General features: G+C 41.0%; 1 protein-coding gene across 1 annotated transcript in view; it reads left to right on the top strand.

The window, feature by feature from the left end:
* Positions 1-15,306, top strand: part of C3 (complement C3) — a 62,758-nt gene that overhangs the window by 40,790 nt on the left and 6,662 nt on the right. Inside the window, exons 29-37 of the mRNA XM_069767313.1 lie at positions 1,594-1,754; positions 2,479-2,637; positions 4,235-4,294; positions 6,529-6,619; positions 7,307-7,361; positions 10,006-10,093; positions 10,179-10,268; positions 11,176-11,281; positions 13,280-13,369. Coding sequence (XP_069623414.1) covers positions 1,594-1,754; positions 2,479-2,637; positions 4,235-4,294; positions 6,529-6,619; positions 7,307-7,361; positions 10,006-10,093; positions 10,179-10,268; positions 11,176-11,281; positions 13,280-13,369 — 900 coding nt within the window. The remainder of the gene's footprint in view (positions 1-1,593; positions 1,755-2,478; positions 2,638-4,234; positions 4,295-6,528; positions 6,620-7,306; positions 7,362-10,005; positions 10,094-10,178; positions 10,269-11,175; positions 11,282-13,279; positions 13,370-15,306) is intronic.

The raw sequence follows: 15,306 nt of genomic DNA, 5'->3' as shown, positions 1-15,306 counted from the left end.
CTCATTGTGATCCCCATTTTGTTATAATGTCACCATATTGTAGTAATGTGCATCATCCTTGTCCCCATCTTGTAGTAATGTCCCCATCCTCTTCCAAATCTTCTAGAAATGTCCGACATCCTGGTCCTCATTTTGTAGCAATGTCCCTCTCCCTGGGTACCATCATGTAGTAATTTCCCCCTCATTTCCTCCATACTACTTCCATTTTGTCCCCATCAGGTAGCAATGTCCCAGATGCTGGTATCCATCTTGTAGCAATGTCCCAGGTGCTGGTATCCATCTTGTAGCAATGTCCCAGATGCTGGTATCCATCTTGTAGCAATGTCCCAGGTGCTGGTATCCATCTTGTAGCAATGTCCCAGGTGCTGGTATCCATCTTGTAGCAATGTCCCAGGTGCTGGTATCCATCTTGTAGCAATGTCCCAGATGCTGGTATCCATCTTGTAGTAATGTCCCAGATGCTTTTATCCATCTTGTAGCAATGTCCCAGGTGCTGGTATCCATCTTGTAGCAATGTCCCAGATGCTGGTATCCATCTTGTAGCAATGTCCCAGGTGCTGGTATCCATCTTGTAGCAATGTCCCAGGTGCTGGTATCCATCTTGTAGCAATGTCCCAGGTGCTGGTATCCATCTTGTAGCAATGTCCCAGATGCTGGTATCCATCTTGTAGTAATGTCCCAGATGCTTTTATCCATCTTGTAGCAATGTCCACCATTCTGGCTCCCATCCTGTAATAATGTCTTCCACGATGAACGCACCCTTGTCAGCTGCCGGCCTCTGTTTGGCTGGTGGCTAGTGTGGGTATTGCGGTGCAAAGAGCTGGTCTCTGTGACGAGATACATTTTAATTGAATGTCCTTCTGAGGACACACATTCAGTAGAAAATAAGCCCTGGATTTGGGGGTCCCAGCAGGCTGCAGAATGCTTCTCAAGGACTACTTCTTTGAGACCCTTTACCTAAAAGATATGAACACCCTCAAAATTTTACATCATTTGCCTTTGTGTTGCACTGTCTTTTGCTGGCTGCAGAATTAGGTATCTGAGAATCTATCAGTGAGCTTGTTTTGATGGGGAGTTTCTTTTAAGCTGGACAATCCTGACTGTTTATTGACAGATGATGAGCTGCGTGCAAGATAAAATGTTGTCATTTACTGACTTGTTTTTACACTCTAATAAACATTCTAACGAAGCAGAACAATCATTAATATGATCGTTCTGTGGATTAAGGACATCATGTTATCAGCACCACGTCTCCGATTTACAAAGAGATGACGATCAGTCAATTATGATGATTTTTAAGCTGTGTTAATCATTGCTTCCAGCAAACAGGTGTTTTATTTTTGTCCTTTCAGCCCATTTCAGTCCTTTTTAGATAGACTGATAATAGGGAATAGTTCTTCCGATGAACATTCTTTATTAGCTTTAGTAAATAATCTGGTAAAGAACGATCATTTTGTCTTTGCCTTTTAGTTGATTTATGATGACATTAAAGATGAACTGAACATTGTAATCATAAATCGGTTGAGAGGAACTCAGAAAAAGATGATTACATTTTTAAGTTTTTTTTATGTGACTTTTTTTTGTCTTCACAAGACAAAACTCATTGGGAGGCAGGATCCCGTTTTATCACTATCGAGGCCACATCTTACGCTCTTCTGGCTCTCTTGCGGTTGAAGGAATATGATGCAACTGGACGAATTGTGCGCTGGATAACGGAGCAAAGATATTACGGAGCAGTTTATGGATCTACTCAAGTAAGTCGTGTCAATAATTCAGGAAAAGGGTATTGTCGATTCTTCACCATTCAACCCACTCCCATTTGACAATGACGTGACAATGGAATGGATTCATTTGATCATGACATCAAACACATTTAATAATACATAGACCTAGTAACCTCAAGTTCCCTCCCAAACTACCAAATTGAACTGGACAATGGTTAATGGCAGTGATCTTCAAAGTCTACATATTTCTGTAGGTTGAGAAACTTTATTTGTTACATTCAGCTGATTAACTCCATCTCGAAGGCACCTGTTCGTGTGCATGTGTGTTCTTGCTTCACCAACTTCTGGCCAGCGGGACGCCATTCCCCCTGGACCAAAGATCGTTGATGTCCAAAACCATATTTTGGACCCCTCTCTCGCAAACTTCCAATATCAATATTTCTAAATTAACTCTGAAGACCCCCTTCCTCCAAAAGCTGCTATGAAACATGAAAATAAACCATCTGCTCCTATACTACTCCATTCTAATATGTCACAAATCACTAAACGGCACCTCAGCCTTGTCAAGCCCCACCTTTATATCTGCTGTCACCTCCAAATGTGGTCTGATCCGCCAAGCTTGAGCTCTTCTAATTTTTTTCTCTCCAAACCCGGTCATGTAGGCTTTGCCTTTAGTCCGTAGCTCTCTTTTCTTCAATTTCTTTGCTCATTATTCATGATATTTATTGTTTCCTGATGTTTTTGTGTTCTGTAGGCCACCATCATGATGTTCCAAGCTTTGGCGCAATATCAGATAGACATCCCAGCTCTAAACGAGTTAGACCTTGATGTATCCATCAATCTGCCAGGACGTTCTGCTCCATTGAATTATCGTATCAACATGGACAATGCTATGCTTTCACGTTCTTCTGAGGTGAGCATTGTGGTGTTCACGATGTTGAGGATACTCCACTTGTATGAAAGAAAAGAAAGAAATATAATGGTGAGGTACAATAAAATTGTGAGAGTTGTTGTGGATAAGGATGGTTTCTACATCAAACCGTTCTAAAAGTGAATGCAGAGAGTTTGGTGTTGAGTGTCACTCTGATGACATGAGGTCATAATATCATCTTGATCCCTGTAGATCTAGTGTCTTTTCATTTAAGAACATGGCTTCCTGTCCTGAGTTAAGGTATCCAACTATGGACAGGGGGTTTGGCCAAATTTATCCCAATCTTGCCTAAATTTGGAAATCTACATTTTTTGATCTAGTTGCTCTAATTTGGCTTGTTCTTCGTTTCCATGATTCTTTTAGGGTTAACAAAAGTCTTCATTTGGTCATGTTATATATCCCCTCTTGGCTAAATGACTTCTATTTCTCATTAACAGTTGGATTGGGGCAAGTAAAAAAGGCATTGTTACATTTAAAGGGAGCCTATCATTAGAGGAATGATGCCCGAATCGAGGGCAGAATGAATCAAAAGATGGCTGAGCGATTGCAGATGGGAATGATTTACTCTGAAACACTGAGAACTGAGTGTCGGGAACATTGGGGCTGATTCATCAAGACTGGCAAAGAGGACAGCAGTCTTGATGGAGTAGAAGAAACACGTAATTCATTAAGAGGCATGCACCTCCGTGCTTATGTCAGAAATGCTACTCCAGTCACTTATTGGAGTAACATTTTTGGATTATTCTTTTTTTTAACTTTTCATGAATAAGATGTGTGGGCAACCCATCTCACCCTGGATCCTGCACCACGTTGACCATTTTGACAGAGCTGATTCAAAGTGGCGTGAAGACACCAAAAGTCACATGTTTATTTTGCAACTCGGCAACATGTAACAGCTTTGATGAATCAGCTCCTATGTGTCTTGAAGGACTAGACTATTCGACTTTTCCCCACCAGATCCCTTCCAAATGTCTATTCTTCTAGCAGCCATCTGAAGATGGGCAGGATAGTGACCTGTCTTGGATTAGTAAGTCGAGACACACATGCCCTCGATTCATCAATGCTATTTCTCCAATTTTCGGAAGTAAATTTCTCCTCTTTAGTATCTTTGCCTTATTCTCTGTATGTCTTATACTTTTTAAGTCACCCCCTTTTTTTTATTTTTCTTCGAGCGTTTTCCTTATCCTGAAGTTTTAAACAGATTCCTGAAATATGACCTTTTTCCAAAAGTGACATTTTTTTGGGCACATCTCATTCCAGTCCCTCCATGGAGTAAGATTTCTAGAGGAGTTTTCAATTTGGCGACTTTTATTTTAAAGAATATGAAAGTTTTGTTGCTAAAAAGTCATAAAAAAAACTGGTTAAATGTGAAAAAAGTGCATTGTTAATTTTGCACCATATTCATAAACTCTGTGCGCCATTGCTAAGTATTTTGTGCCAAAAACATCAGCAAATATCTCAAGACATGTAATATAAAAGGGATAAATTGCAAATGATAAACTTCAAGAAATTAAATACTAAGAACATTTTTTTTCTGTGCAGAATAAAATAAATGTATTTATGTGACTCCACTTTACAGACCAAACTGAATAAAGAGTTTGTTGTGAAAGCCAAGGGCAAAGGACAAGGTACACTGACGGTAAGTTCATACGTGCAGTCAGCGAGCATAATTACTAAAACTAAGGAGTCTGTTTAGACAGACAGACCGGCGGCACAATATGACCGCCGAACACTAAACATTTACCAAGTGGCGCTCGTTTGAAAGTAAACAATGCGCTATGGGTGACGTATAGCAGATTACACAGTGTGCATAGACTGCCTTGGCACGAAGTGGATTTATAATAAAAGATAAATGCCAAAGTTTGTTTTTTTGCAATCGTTCCCATTTAAAAAGATGTGTCAGTCCCTTTAGGTACACTCCTTACCCTTCTGAATAGCTTTAGGACTTATCCACAAAACAAAGAGGAGGCTTGATCCTCGGCTCCTTCGTGGATGTCAGCCATCTTCTTCTCTTCTGGACATGTGCAGTGCGCCTCTGAAGCTGGGAAGCGTACACCTGGCTTCAGAAGGGCAGCGACATCTAGGAAAGCCTCAGGCAGGCGTAAGATTTGCACAGGGCCGGCGATGGCCCAGGCTCCTTCAATTCATGTTATCTGACCCACAGGGGCTTGAGAACATGCCAAGTGGAGTGAGACCAATAGTCTGAGGAAACAAACATCCCATCAACTAGTCAAAAGGTTAATTTGCATATTAAAAATGGACTGTAAAAAGAGCTAATTTTTATACTGTACCTGTTCATGTGTCCTTCAAGATAAACAGCTTGTTAGGCAGGGTATTTATCAAGGAAAATGCAAATGCTGGTGGGTTGCATGGCATACGGACCTGTCAGGTTCCCTTTAACTCAACAGAGGTGCCTCCTCTGAGGCAAGTGTGGGACTTTAAAGGGAACCTGTCATGTTAAAAAAAAAATGCTATTGACCTGCACATTTGGGGTTAATCTGCTGGTTAATAGCGTTCTAAAGTCGTGCTGCAGATGGCTTTTTTTGGCCATGAAAAACGTGTGGAATAAAATGTGGCAAAAGCAAAAGGTTATAAATAATCCCTTAAAGAGAGCCTGTCAGCAGCATTTTACTTAGTAAAGTACAGACAGGTCCATATTGACTCTGTCATACTGATTAAAATGATACCTCAGTTGACGGAATCCATTTTGTAGACTTTCTTTAATCCTTGTATGACGTTTTCTTGTGGTCTTATCTTCGTGCTTCGGGGCGGACCTGTGGGTGGACCTGTGGGCGGGCCTGTGGGTAGGCCTGTGGATGGGCCTGCATGGTAGGGTCATCAGCTTTATTTCGTCCCCTCCACTGTGTCTGGATGTATTTTCTTCTAATTTACTTAAAATGTTGCGCTGGTACACTCTGAGCGAGAGGCAGTGCTTTTACAATTGAGTTCTATGAAGTCTTCAGAAAAATGTCTGTGGCGGCTGCGCATGTGTGGATTGTTCAGTGCCACTGGCACCATTTTTTTGAAGCCCACCATTAGATCAATCTGCACAAGTGCTGCCCACAGCTGAGACTAGTGGTGAACTTCAGTAAAATGGAGGTTCTGACAAATCTACACATGCGCAGCCACCAGCACCATTTTCCTAATGGCAGGCTTCTGTAAAATAGCACCTGTGGCACTGAGCAATCTACGCATGTGCAACCAACGACGCCATTTTCCTGAAGACTTCTAAGGGCTCAGTCTGCTCAAGCACGCAAAATTTTAAATAAATTAGAAGAAAATACACCTACACATAGTTGAGGGGACAGAACAAAACTGAAGACCCCACCAATAGTCCCGCCCACATGCCCGCCTCGAAGCTCGAAGATATGAATACAAGCAAACTTCAAACAATGGTTAAAGAAAATCTACAAACCAGATTTGTTCACCTGAGGTATCATTTTAATCAGTATGACAGCACCGATTTGGACCTGCTTGTACTGTACTTAGTAAAATGCTGTTGGCAGGTTCTCTTTAAGGTGTTAGAGGCATTGCAGTGCAGTCAGATGGTAATTAGGCTGCAAAGAAGAGGCCTGGTGGAAATGGTTGTGTCACATTAAATTATGGCCTTCAGCAATAGTTAAAAAAGAACATCCCAATGTTTGAGAAGAAACTGAGCAGATACTGAATGTAGACGACTCCATACCACAATTCAAAATATATGATTTGGAGGCCTTAGTTACACACAGGAAAGCAAATCAATTAAGTATATAAAGAAAGTGCACGTTACAAAAAGCAGGTCTCAATATTTGGTTAGGTGGTTCAGATCTAAGCTCCCTTACTCCCCATACCCAATGGTTGTGGTGTGGTCAATTTGATTCGTTGACTTTCTAGGTGATGTCGGTTTATCACGCTCTTGTGACAGAGAAAGAAAAGGAGTGCCAAAACTTTGACCTTACAGTTACAGTAAAGGAAATAGCGAATGGTAAGTAATTCAAACATAAGTGCTTCCTTTATCCGATTAATACGATTAATCCCCAATCCCCACAGTTTTAAGCGTGCCCTAAAAACTCATTTGTTCAGACTGGCCTACCGCCTCAATGCATTAACCTAACGATCCCTGTGTGGCCTATATTAAAAAAAAAAAAAAAAAAAAAAAAAAAATTAATTAACTGGTTCATGCAGCTTTACATGAACACCCAAGCCTTACACTATGGCTGGTCCGAATAACTATAGCAATTGTTACCATCCACCTCTCGTGTCTCCCCTTTTCCTCATAGTTTGTAAGCTTACGAGCAGGGCCCTCACTCCTCTTGGTATCTGTTTTGAACTGTATTTCTGTTATGCTGTAGTGTCTATTGTATGTACAAGTCCCCTCTATAATTTGTAAAGCGCTGCGGAATATGTTGGCGCTATATAAATAAAAATTATTATTATTATTATTATTTATCCAAACTGCGAGCCTTCTTGACCTTAGAGGAAGAGCATTGGGTTTATTTTTCAGTTATTTTGTTCTTGCTAGACTCTGAATATGCCTGACTATATTGAGCCCTTTGGCCCTCTGTCAGATTAGGACAGCAGTGCTATGAAGGATATGTGTTGGGGTATAGGATAGGTTGTAATATAGGGAACAGTGTTGAATACGAGTAATGCATTTTTTTTTTTAATTTAGACAATAAGGGCGAAGAAAACTCTTTGACAAAAGTATCCATCGAGATGTGTGCAAAGTAAGCAAATATTTCCTGTAAAAAAAAAATGTACTAATTTTTAATTGATTCACTGGGACTAATAGAAAGTTATATTAGCATTATTACATGATCAAGAAAGAAAAATTAAGGAATATTTTAACAGGACCTGTTACCCGGTCAAAAGTGGACAGTTATTGCTCTTTCTTTTTATTCCCACTGCTCCCCCGACTATACCGGTTTTCGTTGTTGTTGTTTTTTTTTTTTCTAAATCCGCCATAGAGTTATAGAAATATGAGCCTTTTTATTTAGTGCTAATTTTTGTGGTCCTTAAAAAGGGGGCTTTGCTTACAAGGTAATTATGTAAAGTAGCCATTACGAAACTTCCCCAGAGAATCCTGTGAGCAATGCCCCTTTGGTAAAACTATATAAAAAAATTAGCACTAACTGAAAAGGGCCATATCTTTGAAATCATATGTCAGATTTGAAAAAACAAGAAAATCACTTAATACCGGCTGTCCCCGACTAAAGAAACTTTGGCTTATGGATGCCTCCTAAATACGAATGCTCAAAAAGAAATGTAATACTCACCACACCATTGACTCTTTGCTGCCATCTGATCCTCTTCTTTTCACCATAATGCACCCAGTCTCCAGCCTTTTCACTGTAGGGCAGGACTGCCGGCCGACCCAGGCTAGAGTTCACTGCACATCATAAGGTCATGTCGTGATATTCTTATAACGTACAGTGAGTTCCATCCTGACCTATAGTGAAGAAGCCGAAGATGCAGTACATCCAACGACAGAAAGAAGAGGACCAGGCAGCGAACAGCAGGGGGCGGCTGAAGTGGCAAGTATTCAATAAACAAATTAATACTTGCCTCTCCGGCCATTGCCCTCCTCTTCTTTCCATCATCACACTCCAAATCTCTAAGACTTCCAGCCATGTCCAGTCTCCAGAGATGCCACTGCATCATAAGGTCCTGTTGTTGACATTGTGACCTTATGATGCGCTGTAACCTCCAAGGCCTGGATGTACCAAGAAATCCTTGTCTATAGTGAAGAGGATGGAGATGCGACATGTGAAGGTGAAAAGAAAAGGACCTGATGGTGAGTGTCAGCCAACCGGGCAGGTGAATCGGTCAGGTGAGTATTAGGTAACAATAAAAGCTACAGAATTCATCTAGTTCGTAAACTGGTGATGCTTGTACTCAGGAGTTCGGCAGGAATAAAATAAGAGCAAAAACTGACCACTTTTGACCCATTGAAAGGTCCTCTTAAAACAATAATATTGGCACATTCACTACAATTGTTTTCCAAAATTTCCTTTTACACACAAATAAAATGTTTTATGTATAAATGAAATCATATAATGAAGCAGTAAAAAAAAATGTAAAATGATTATACTAAACTAGATGTTGGCCCGATTCAAACGCATCGGGTAATCTAGAATATGTATGTATGTATGTATGTTGCGCTGTCAGTGGTGTTTAAATCCCGCACTAATATCGCTGATTGGCTGATATCCGAGACAGACAGACAATTACACCCTTAGACAACACAACGGCGGCACTTGACCGCAGTGGAGGACAATGATGATTCCAGAATTCGCGGCAGACTGTGCCTGTCGCTGATTGGTCGAGCCTCGACCAATCAGAGACTGTGCCCTGTGCCCTGGAGAGCTCTTTGATCACTAGAATAATGGTTCAAAGCCCCTTGTTCTTCTTCACTTCTTCATCAAAGAAAAAGTGAGGAGATAGTTGAATGGACTGAGCATGTGTATTGTCACTCTATTCAAAGACTATGAGACTGACAGAGACAGCCAAGTACAACCCTTGTTTTTTGTAAACCCCATAAAAGAAGGAGCGCAACACATGTTAACCCTCTATTACATTCAAATGCCTCTTGATAGAGTAAGGAAAAAACGAGACAAATTAAGAATCTAATGTGGGATGTGACTAAAGTTGGCAATACACATTAGATGACGGTCGGCTGAAAGATTGTTCAGCTGACAGCCATCTCTGCAGACTCTTCACTACACAGTAGTGCTCGTTAGGCCAAGTGCTCCTGTGTTCCCTATGAGAAAGCTGACAACTTCAGCTTATCTCATGAGAAATCAATTAGAAGTCCAAAATTGGAAATGCCCGATCAACATCACTCCCGAACACCATTTGGCCGGTGCTACCATGCAAGAGTTTGGTCTAAATAAGCCTAATGTGTATGGCCAACTTAAGTTGAGAGGCTACAAGGAGTACCTTTTACATGAAATTTGTGGCTGAATCGTAGAAACTTCTAAGCTGGAGTAAGGGTCATGGTAACACTCCTTATTAGAGTTGGGTAGTTAGAAAAAAAGAGGCTCAGACTGCCCATTCCAGTGATTGTAGGCCCCTAGAGGTCACAAAATGTATTACCTCAGATGTGGATACGTGATAAATGTCCATTGGAGGACAACAATTTAAAGAATATTCCCGGGCTTCTTCTTATTAAACCTCGTTTGCATCAATTGCATCAGCAAAAAAGTCCATTGTAGACCAAAACCGTAGTCAATGGTAGCATCTAATATCTACTGTCTATAATCACGTGTTGTTTAGATTATAAACCAAGCACTAACGTCACATGAGATATCTGCAATTCATCTAGATGTTGTACTCACCTGATATGAATCTAATATTGTAATTTTTCCTCAGACATCTTAAAGACAGTGATGCTACCATGTCTATCTTCGATGTTTCCATGATGACTGGATTCGCTCCTGATGTTGAAAGTCTTAATAAAGTGAGATTATTAGATGACATATTTCTAAATATCTATAAAGTGTCCTTACGATTGAAATCTAATTTTATATTCTTCTTTTGAACAGTTGTCGAAGGGAGTGGACAAATATATCTCCAAGTTTGAGATTAACAAGGAATCCACTGATAAAGGAACACTCATCATCTACCTGGACAAGGTACGAAGAGTCATAGTCTTACCACTACTCTCAGGATTAAGGTTAACTGATACATAAGTGTGTGAGGGTTCATTTAGATGGACATATTTCTGCCCATAAACGAGCACTGATTACCTAAATTGGCGCTCATTTAAAGGAATGAACCCATACAGCATGCATGTAGTCAATGGTCATTTTCATGTGGGCATAAATGGTCCAATCAGCCAATGAACAAGAGTTTTTCATATCAAGCAGCTGATCGATGACTTGTTTCCACAATCCGATAATCAGGAATCCACATTCTTGTTGGACCACGTAAAGAAATCTTGGAAATTGACGTTAAATATTTTTACACATTCTTCAAAATATAGATGAAATTCTCAATATTTGAGGAAGTTTAGCGATGGGATGGGACCATGTATTGGGGATTACTTCACCATGAGATCTTATTAGGTGGATGATCTTCACAACTGATAAAATTCCAATATCACAAATGCAAAACACTTGAAAATGCACAAAGGTTCACGTACTTGTACAATATAAAAAAATATGAACATTTAGGGTTGGACTAGCTCGTCAAAGGACTAACAACCATCATGAATGAGAAGGAAACATTAAACAATGATAGTCCCGAATGTAGAGCAGTAGAGGCAATCAACTGGTGCTGGGGTTTATTTTTTATGGGCCTTCAAATGTTGAAAGTGGGCCGGTATTCCAACACACCTTGCTTTGTCGTTGTACATGATGAGAATTGTCTGTGGACAGTTTTACGTTTCTTGCAGAATATACTTTCTAGATCTTCAGGAGATAATGAGATATTGAAACTCCTTGGTCAAGTCAGTGATGTTTGTGATCAGAAGTGATGATCCTAGAAAATATGAATCGTTGCTCAATGATCTACTGACTTTTCTTCTCCTTTTTTGGACAGATTTCACATAAACGAGAGGAATGCATCAAGTTCACTGCTAAACAGATCTTTAAAGTTGGCCTCATTCAACCGGCATCTGTCACTGTCTACGACTATTATACCCCCGGTAGGTGACAAAGAAGACTTTGATCTAATAAAACCAATATCCCTATTATTGTAGTTCAGCATTTTACAATTCAGAGGGTACATTACAGAGAAAATAATATTCAACAATATGTACGAGGATCGAGAGTCCTGCTTGTAAGAGTTTACGATCTGTGGCAAAATGGGAATTACAAAAAGACATAAAAAGTGGTCTATACTGTCTCCAAGTGTGTACAGACCCCAGAGAATAATTAACACAGGGTGTTAAAAAAGAAAATTACTACTCACCTTTGGGCTAACCTGTTCGGCTACTTCTGGAGCCTCTTCTCTGGCCCTTGGCTAGGTTCAGCCTCTTTGCTTCAGCACACAACATCCTCTTGGGTATTTTCACTCTTTGCCAAGGATTCTGATGCTGAGCGGCCTCCTACATCACAACTCACATTGTACCGTCAGAAGCTGACTCGGCCACGAAAACCCCAGTGCAGAGTGAAGATTCCCAAAGAGGACATAACAGAGGTCGGATAGAACTGGACAGCAGGTGAATGGCTAATTGAGTATAATTATTTCACCTCCTTTCCTGGTTCTCGGCAAAATGGCTGCCAACCTCGAAACGACTTGCTACTCTAATATGAGGTGTTATGAAGTGCATGGAGTGTGTGTGGGAAGTTGTTGAAAAAGAAGACCTGGTTTTAAAGGGAATCTGTCAGCAGGGTTTTGATAAGTAATCTGAGAGCGCTATGGTGAAGGGGAAGACAGCCTGATTTCAGCGATGTGTCACTTACTGGCCAATGTTTTGAGGTTTCAATATAATCAGCGTTTCTGAAATTAGAGATTTTAGGGATTGCCTAAAGGGAACCGCGGACAGCCTGTATCAGCTTCGGCCATGCGTGGTTGAATTTACAACGTTTCCATGAAAAACACGGTTTAAAATGACCAAGCCACATGGAAGACAGGTCTGAAAGACGAATCCCTAGCAGCTTCTCTTCTCCACCTCCCACGAGTGACAAATCCCTCTCTACATACTGTACATTCATAGGGAGAGTCAGTCAACGGCAGCAGGTGGTGAGAGCCACAGGAGACCAGCCTTTTCGACTAGTAGTCACCCGTTGGTTTTTACAGTATGTTTTCCTCTAAAATACAGATGACTGAAAACATATAGCCTGTGTATGATACAGGTCGCCTGCGGTTGGAGCAGAATGTGTCCATTGTACGGTTACCTTTAAAACTGTAGAAATTTTTAATTAACCTAAGTGGTTTGGGTAGTGCATTCCAGAGAGCTGGTGCAGCACAAGAAAAGTCTTGAAGATGGAAATAGGAGGTTTAGGACTATGAAAAACGTTGGCTTTAGATCTTTAGCAGAATAAAGAGCACAGTTAAGAAGGTAGACAGATAACGGTGGAGTTGTTGGGTGGGGCAGAAGTGTGAAGAGCTTTGTCGTTGAGAGTGATAAGTCTAAAGCGTATTCTATAGCGGATGGGCAGCCATATTAGCAAAAGCACAAGAGGAGGAATCGGTGTAACGGCTGGACAGAGATCTGACTCAGATTGGAGAGGGAAGAGTTTACAAAGGGGAAGACTGGTTAGACGTACATTACAATAATCAGGATGCAAATGAATCCAATGAAGGAGATTTTGTTCTTATGGTAAGAAAAGGGCAGTTTTTGGTAATGTTTTAAGGTGCAAGGGACAAGAGCATGCGAGCGATTGGGTGTATGGAGAGAAAGAATGACTGGAATCAAATACTGTCTAAGAACAAAACAGACGGAGTGCTGCTCTGGAGTTAATGCAGTGCCAGAAACTGAGAAGTAATAGGAAGTTCAGGTCACCAATTACAGAAAAGAGACATAAGAAGCGCAATTTCAGAAAAGAAAAAGTCACTGTCAGTTAAAGAAAGAACATGAGGTTAAAGAAGACAAACGGACAGTCGCTGATATGCGAGTATACAGTATATATATATATATATATATATATATATATATATATATATATTAATTTATATTTTACTTTTCTCACCTTTGTAGAAAATCGCTGCACTAAATTCTACCATGTGGATAAGAACAGCAAGTTATTGGGCAAGATCTGTCAGAATGATGTGTGCCGGTGTGCGGAGGGTAAGTCCTCAAACTGCTAATGTACAAAATAAATTACAACAGAAGCAAAGGATTAAGAAAGTCAAATTCTAAAATTCTACATACCGTAAGTGAGGTATATTCACATCATCACATCGGATGGACATCACCTGTGAATTGTATGAATCATCCAATGGTTCATTACTTACTTATAGGAAAATAAAAAATTCATGTGTATGGAAAAAATAAAGCAAAACACGTAAGTGACAGTGATATACCTAAATACAGTCCAGTAGTAAAGATGAGCAGATCCATCCACAGAGAATCGAGTTTAAGTTGAATTTTCTGAAATCTAAGCGCAGTAAGTTTAGGTCAAGTTGTAAAAGATGAGTTTTATAAGGAAACTTGCTCACCTGATATAGTTGTGCTGCCTGAGGCACAACTCTCGTTTTGTTATGGAGTCAACAGTGATGGACTGCAGCTAAGAGAGGCAGGGGAAACCACTTCCAAGATTTTCCGACAGTGGAAGAATCAAAAATGGAGAGAGCACTGATCGTGGTCTCCATATTTAAAGTAAAATCTTGTGAGATTCGATTTGAAAATAAATATTTCACCACCTTGGTGAGACATTAGAATGTAGGCCATTGTCATTTTGCGTAGCCAAGAGTGCCTCCACATAATGTCCTTCAGCTATGACATCTAGCAGATTATCATACCTTGTACAGTGTTGGTCAGTATTTGGGCCATCACAGATTGCCAGTTCCCAGTGAAGCCAGTTTGTATGAGTCATTTTCCATCTCCAGAGTTACTGGGTAAGCTCTTATAGTTAATGGTGCCCTCTCACGCTCTCATGTAGAGTGTAAGCTCTTATAGTTAATGGTGCCCTCTCTTTCCTGTAGAATGTAAGCTCTTATGGTCATTGGGGTCCTCTCTCTCCTGTAGAGTGTAAGCTCTTACGGTCATTGGGGTCCTCTCTCTCCTGTAGAGTGTAAGCTCTTATGGTCAGTGGGGTCCTCTCTCTCTCCTGTAGAGTGTAAGCTCTTATGGTCAGTGGGGTCCTCTCTCTCCTGTAGAGTGTAAGCTCTTATGGTCAGTGGGGTCCTCTCTCTCCTGTAGAGTGTAAGCTCTTATGGTTAGTGGGGTCCTCTCTCTCCTGTAGAGTATAAGTTCTTATAGTCAGTGGGGTCCTCTCTCTCCTGTAGAGTGTAAGCTCTTATGGTCAGTGGGGTCCTCTCTCTCATGTAGAGTGTAAGCTCTTATGGTCAGTGGGGTCCTCTCTCTCCTGTAGAGTGTAAGCTCTTATGGTCAGTAGGGTCCTCTCTCTCCTGTAGAGTGTAAGCTCTTATGGTCAGTGGGGTCCTCTCTCTCTTCTGTAGAGTGTAAGCTCTTATGGTCAGTGGGGTCCTCTCTCTCTCCTGTAGAGTGTAAGCTCTTATGGTCAGTGGGGTCCTCTCTCTCCTGTAGAGTGTAAGCTCTTATGGTCAGTGGGGTCCTCTCTCTTCTGTAGAGTGTAAGCTCTTATGGTCAGTGGGGTCCTCTCCCTCCTGTAGAGTGTAAGCTCTTATGGTCAGTGGGGTCCTCTCTCTCTCCTGTAGAGTGTAAGCTCTTATGGTCAGTGGGGTCCTCTCTCTCCTGTAGAGTGTAAGCTCTTATGGTCAGTGGGGTCCTCTCTCTTCTGTAGAGTGTAAGCTCTTATGGTCAGTGGGGTCCTCTCCCTCCTGTAGAGTGTAAGCTCTTATGGTCAGTGGGGTCCTCTCTCTCCTGTAGAGTGTAATCTCTTATGGTCAGTGGGGTCCTCTCTCTTCTGTAGAGTGTAAACTCTTATGGTCAGTGGGGTCCTCTCTCTTCTGTAGAGTGTAAGCTCTTATGGTCAGTGGGGTCCTCTCTCTCCTGTAGAGTGTAAGCTCTTATGGTCAGTGGGGTCCTCTCTCTCCTGTAGAGTGTAATATCTTATGGTCAGTGAGGTCCTCTCTCTCCTG

Source organism: Ranitomeya imitator, chromosome 4, assembly GCF_032444005.1.
Source record: "Ranitomeya imitator isolate aRanImi1 chromosome 4, aRanImi1.pri, whole genome shotgun sequence".
Lineage (NCBI taxonomy): Eukaryota > Metazoa > Chordata > Amphibia > Anura > Dendrobatidae > Ranitomeya > Ranitomeya imitator.
This window is presented reverse-complemented; position numbering and strand designations above follow the sequence as displayed.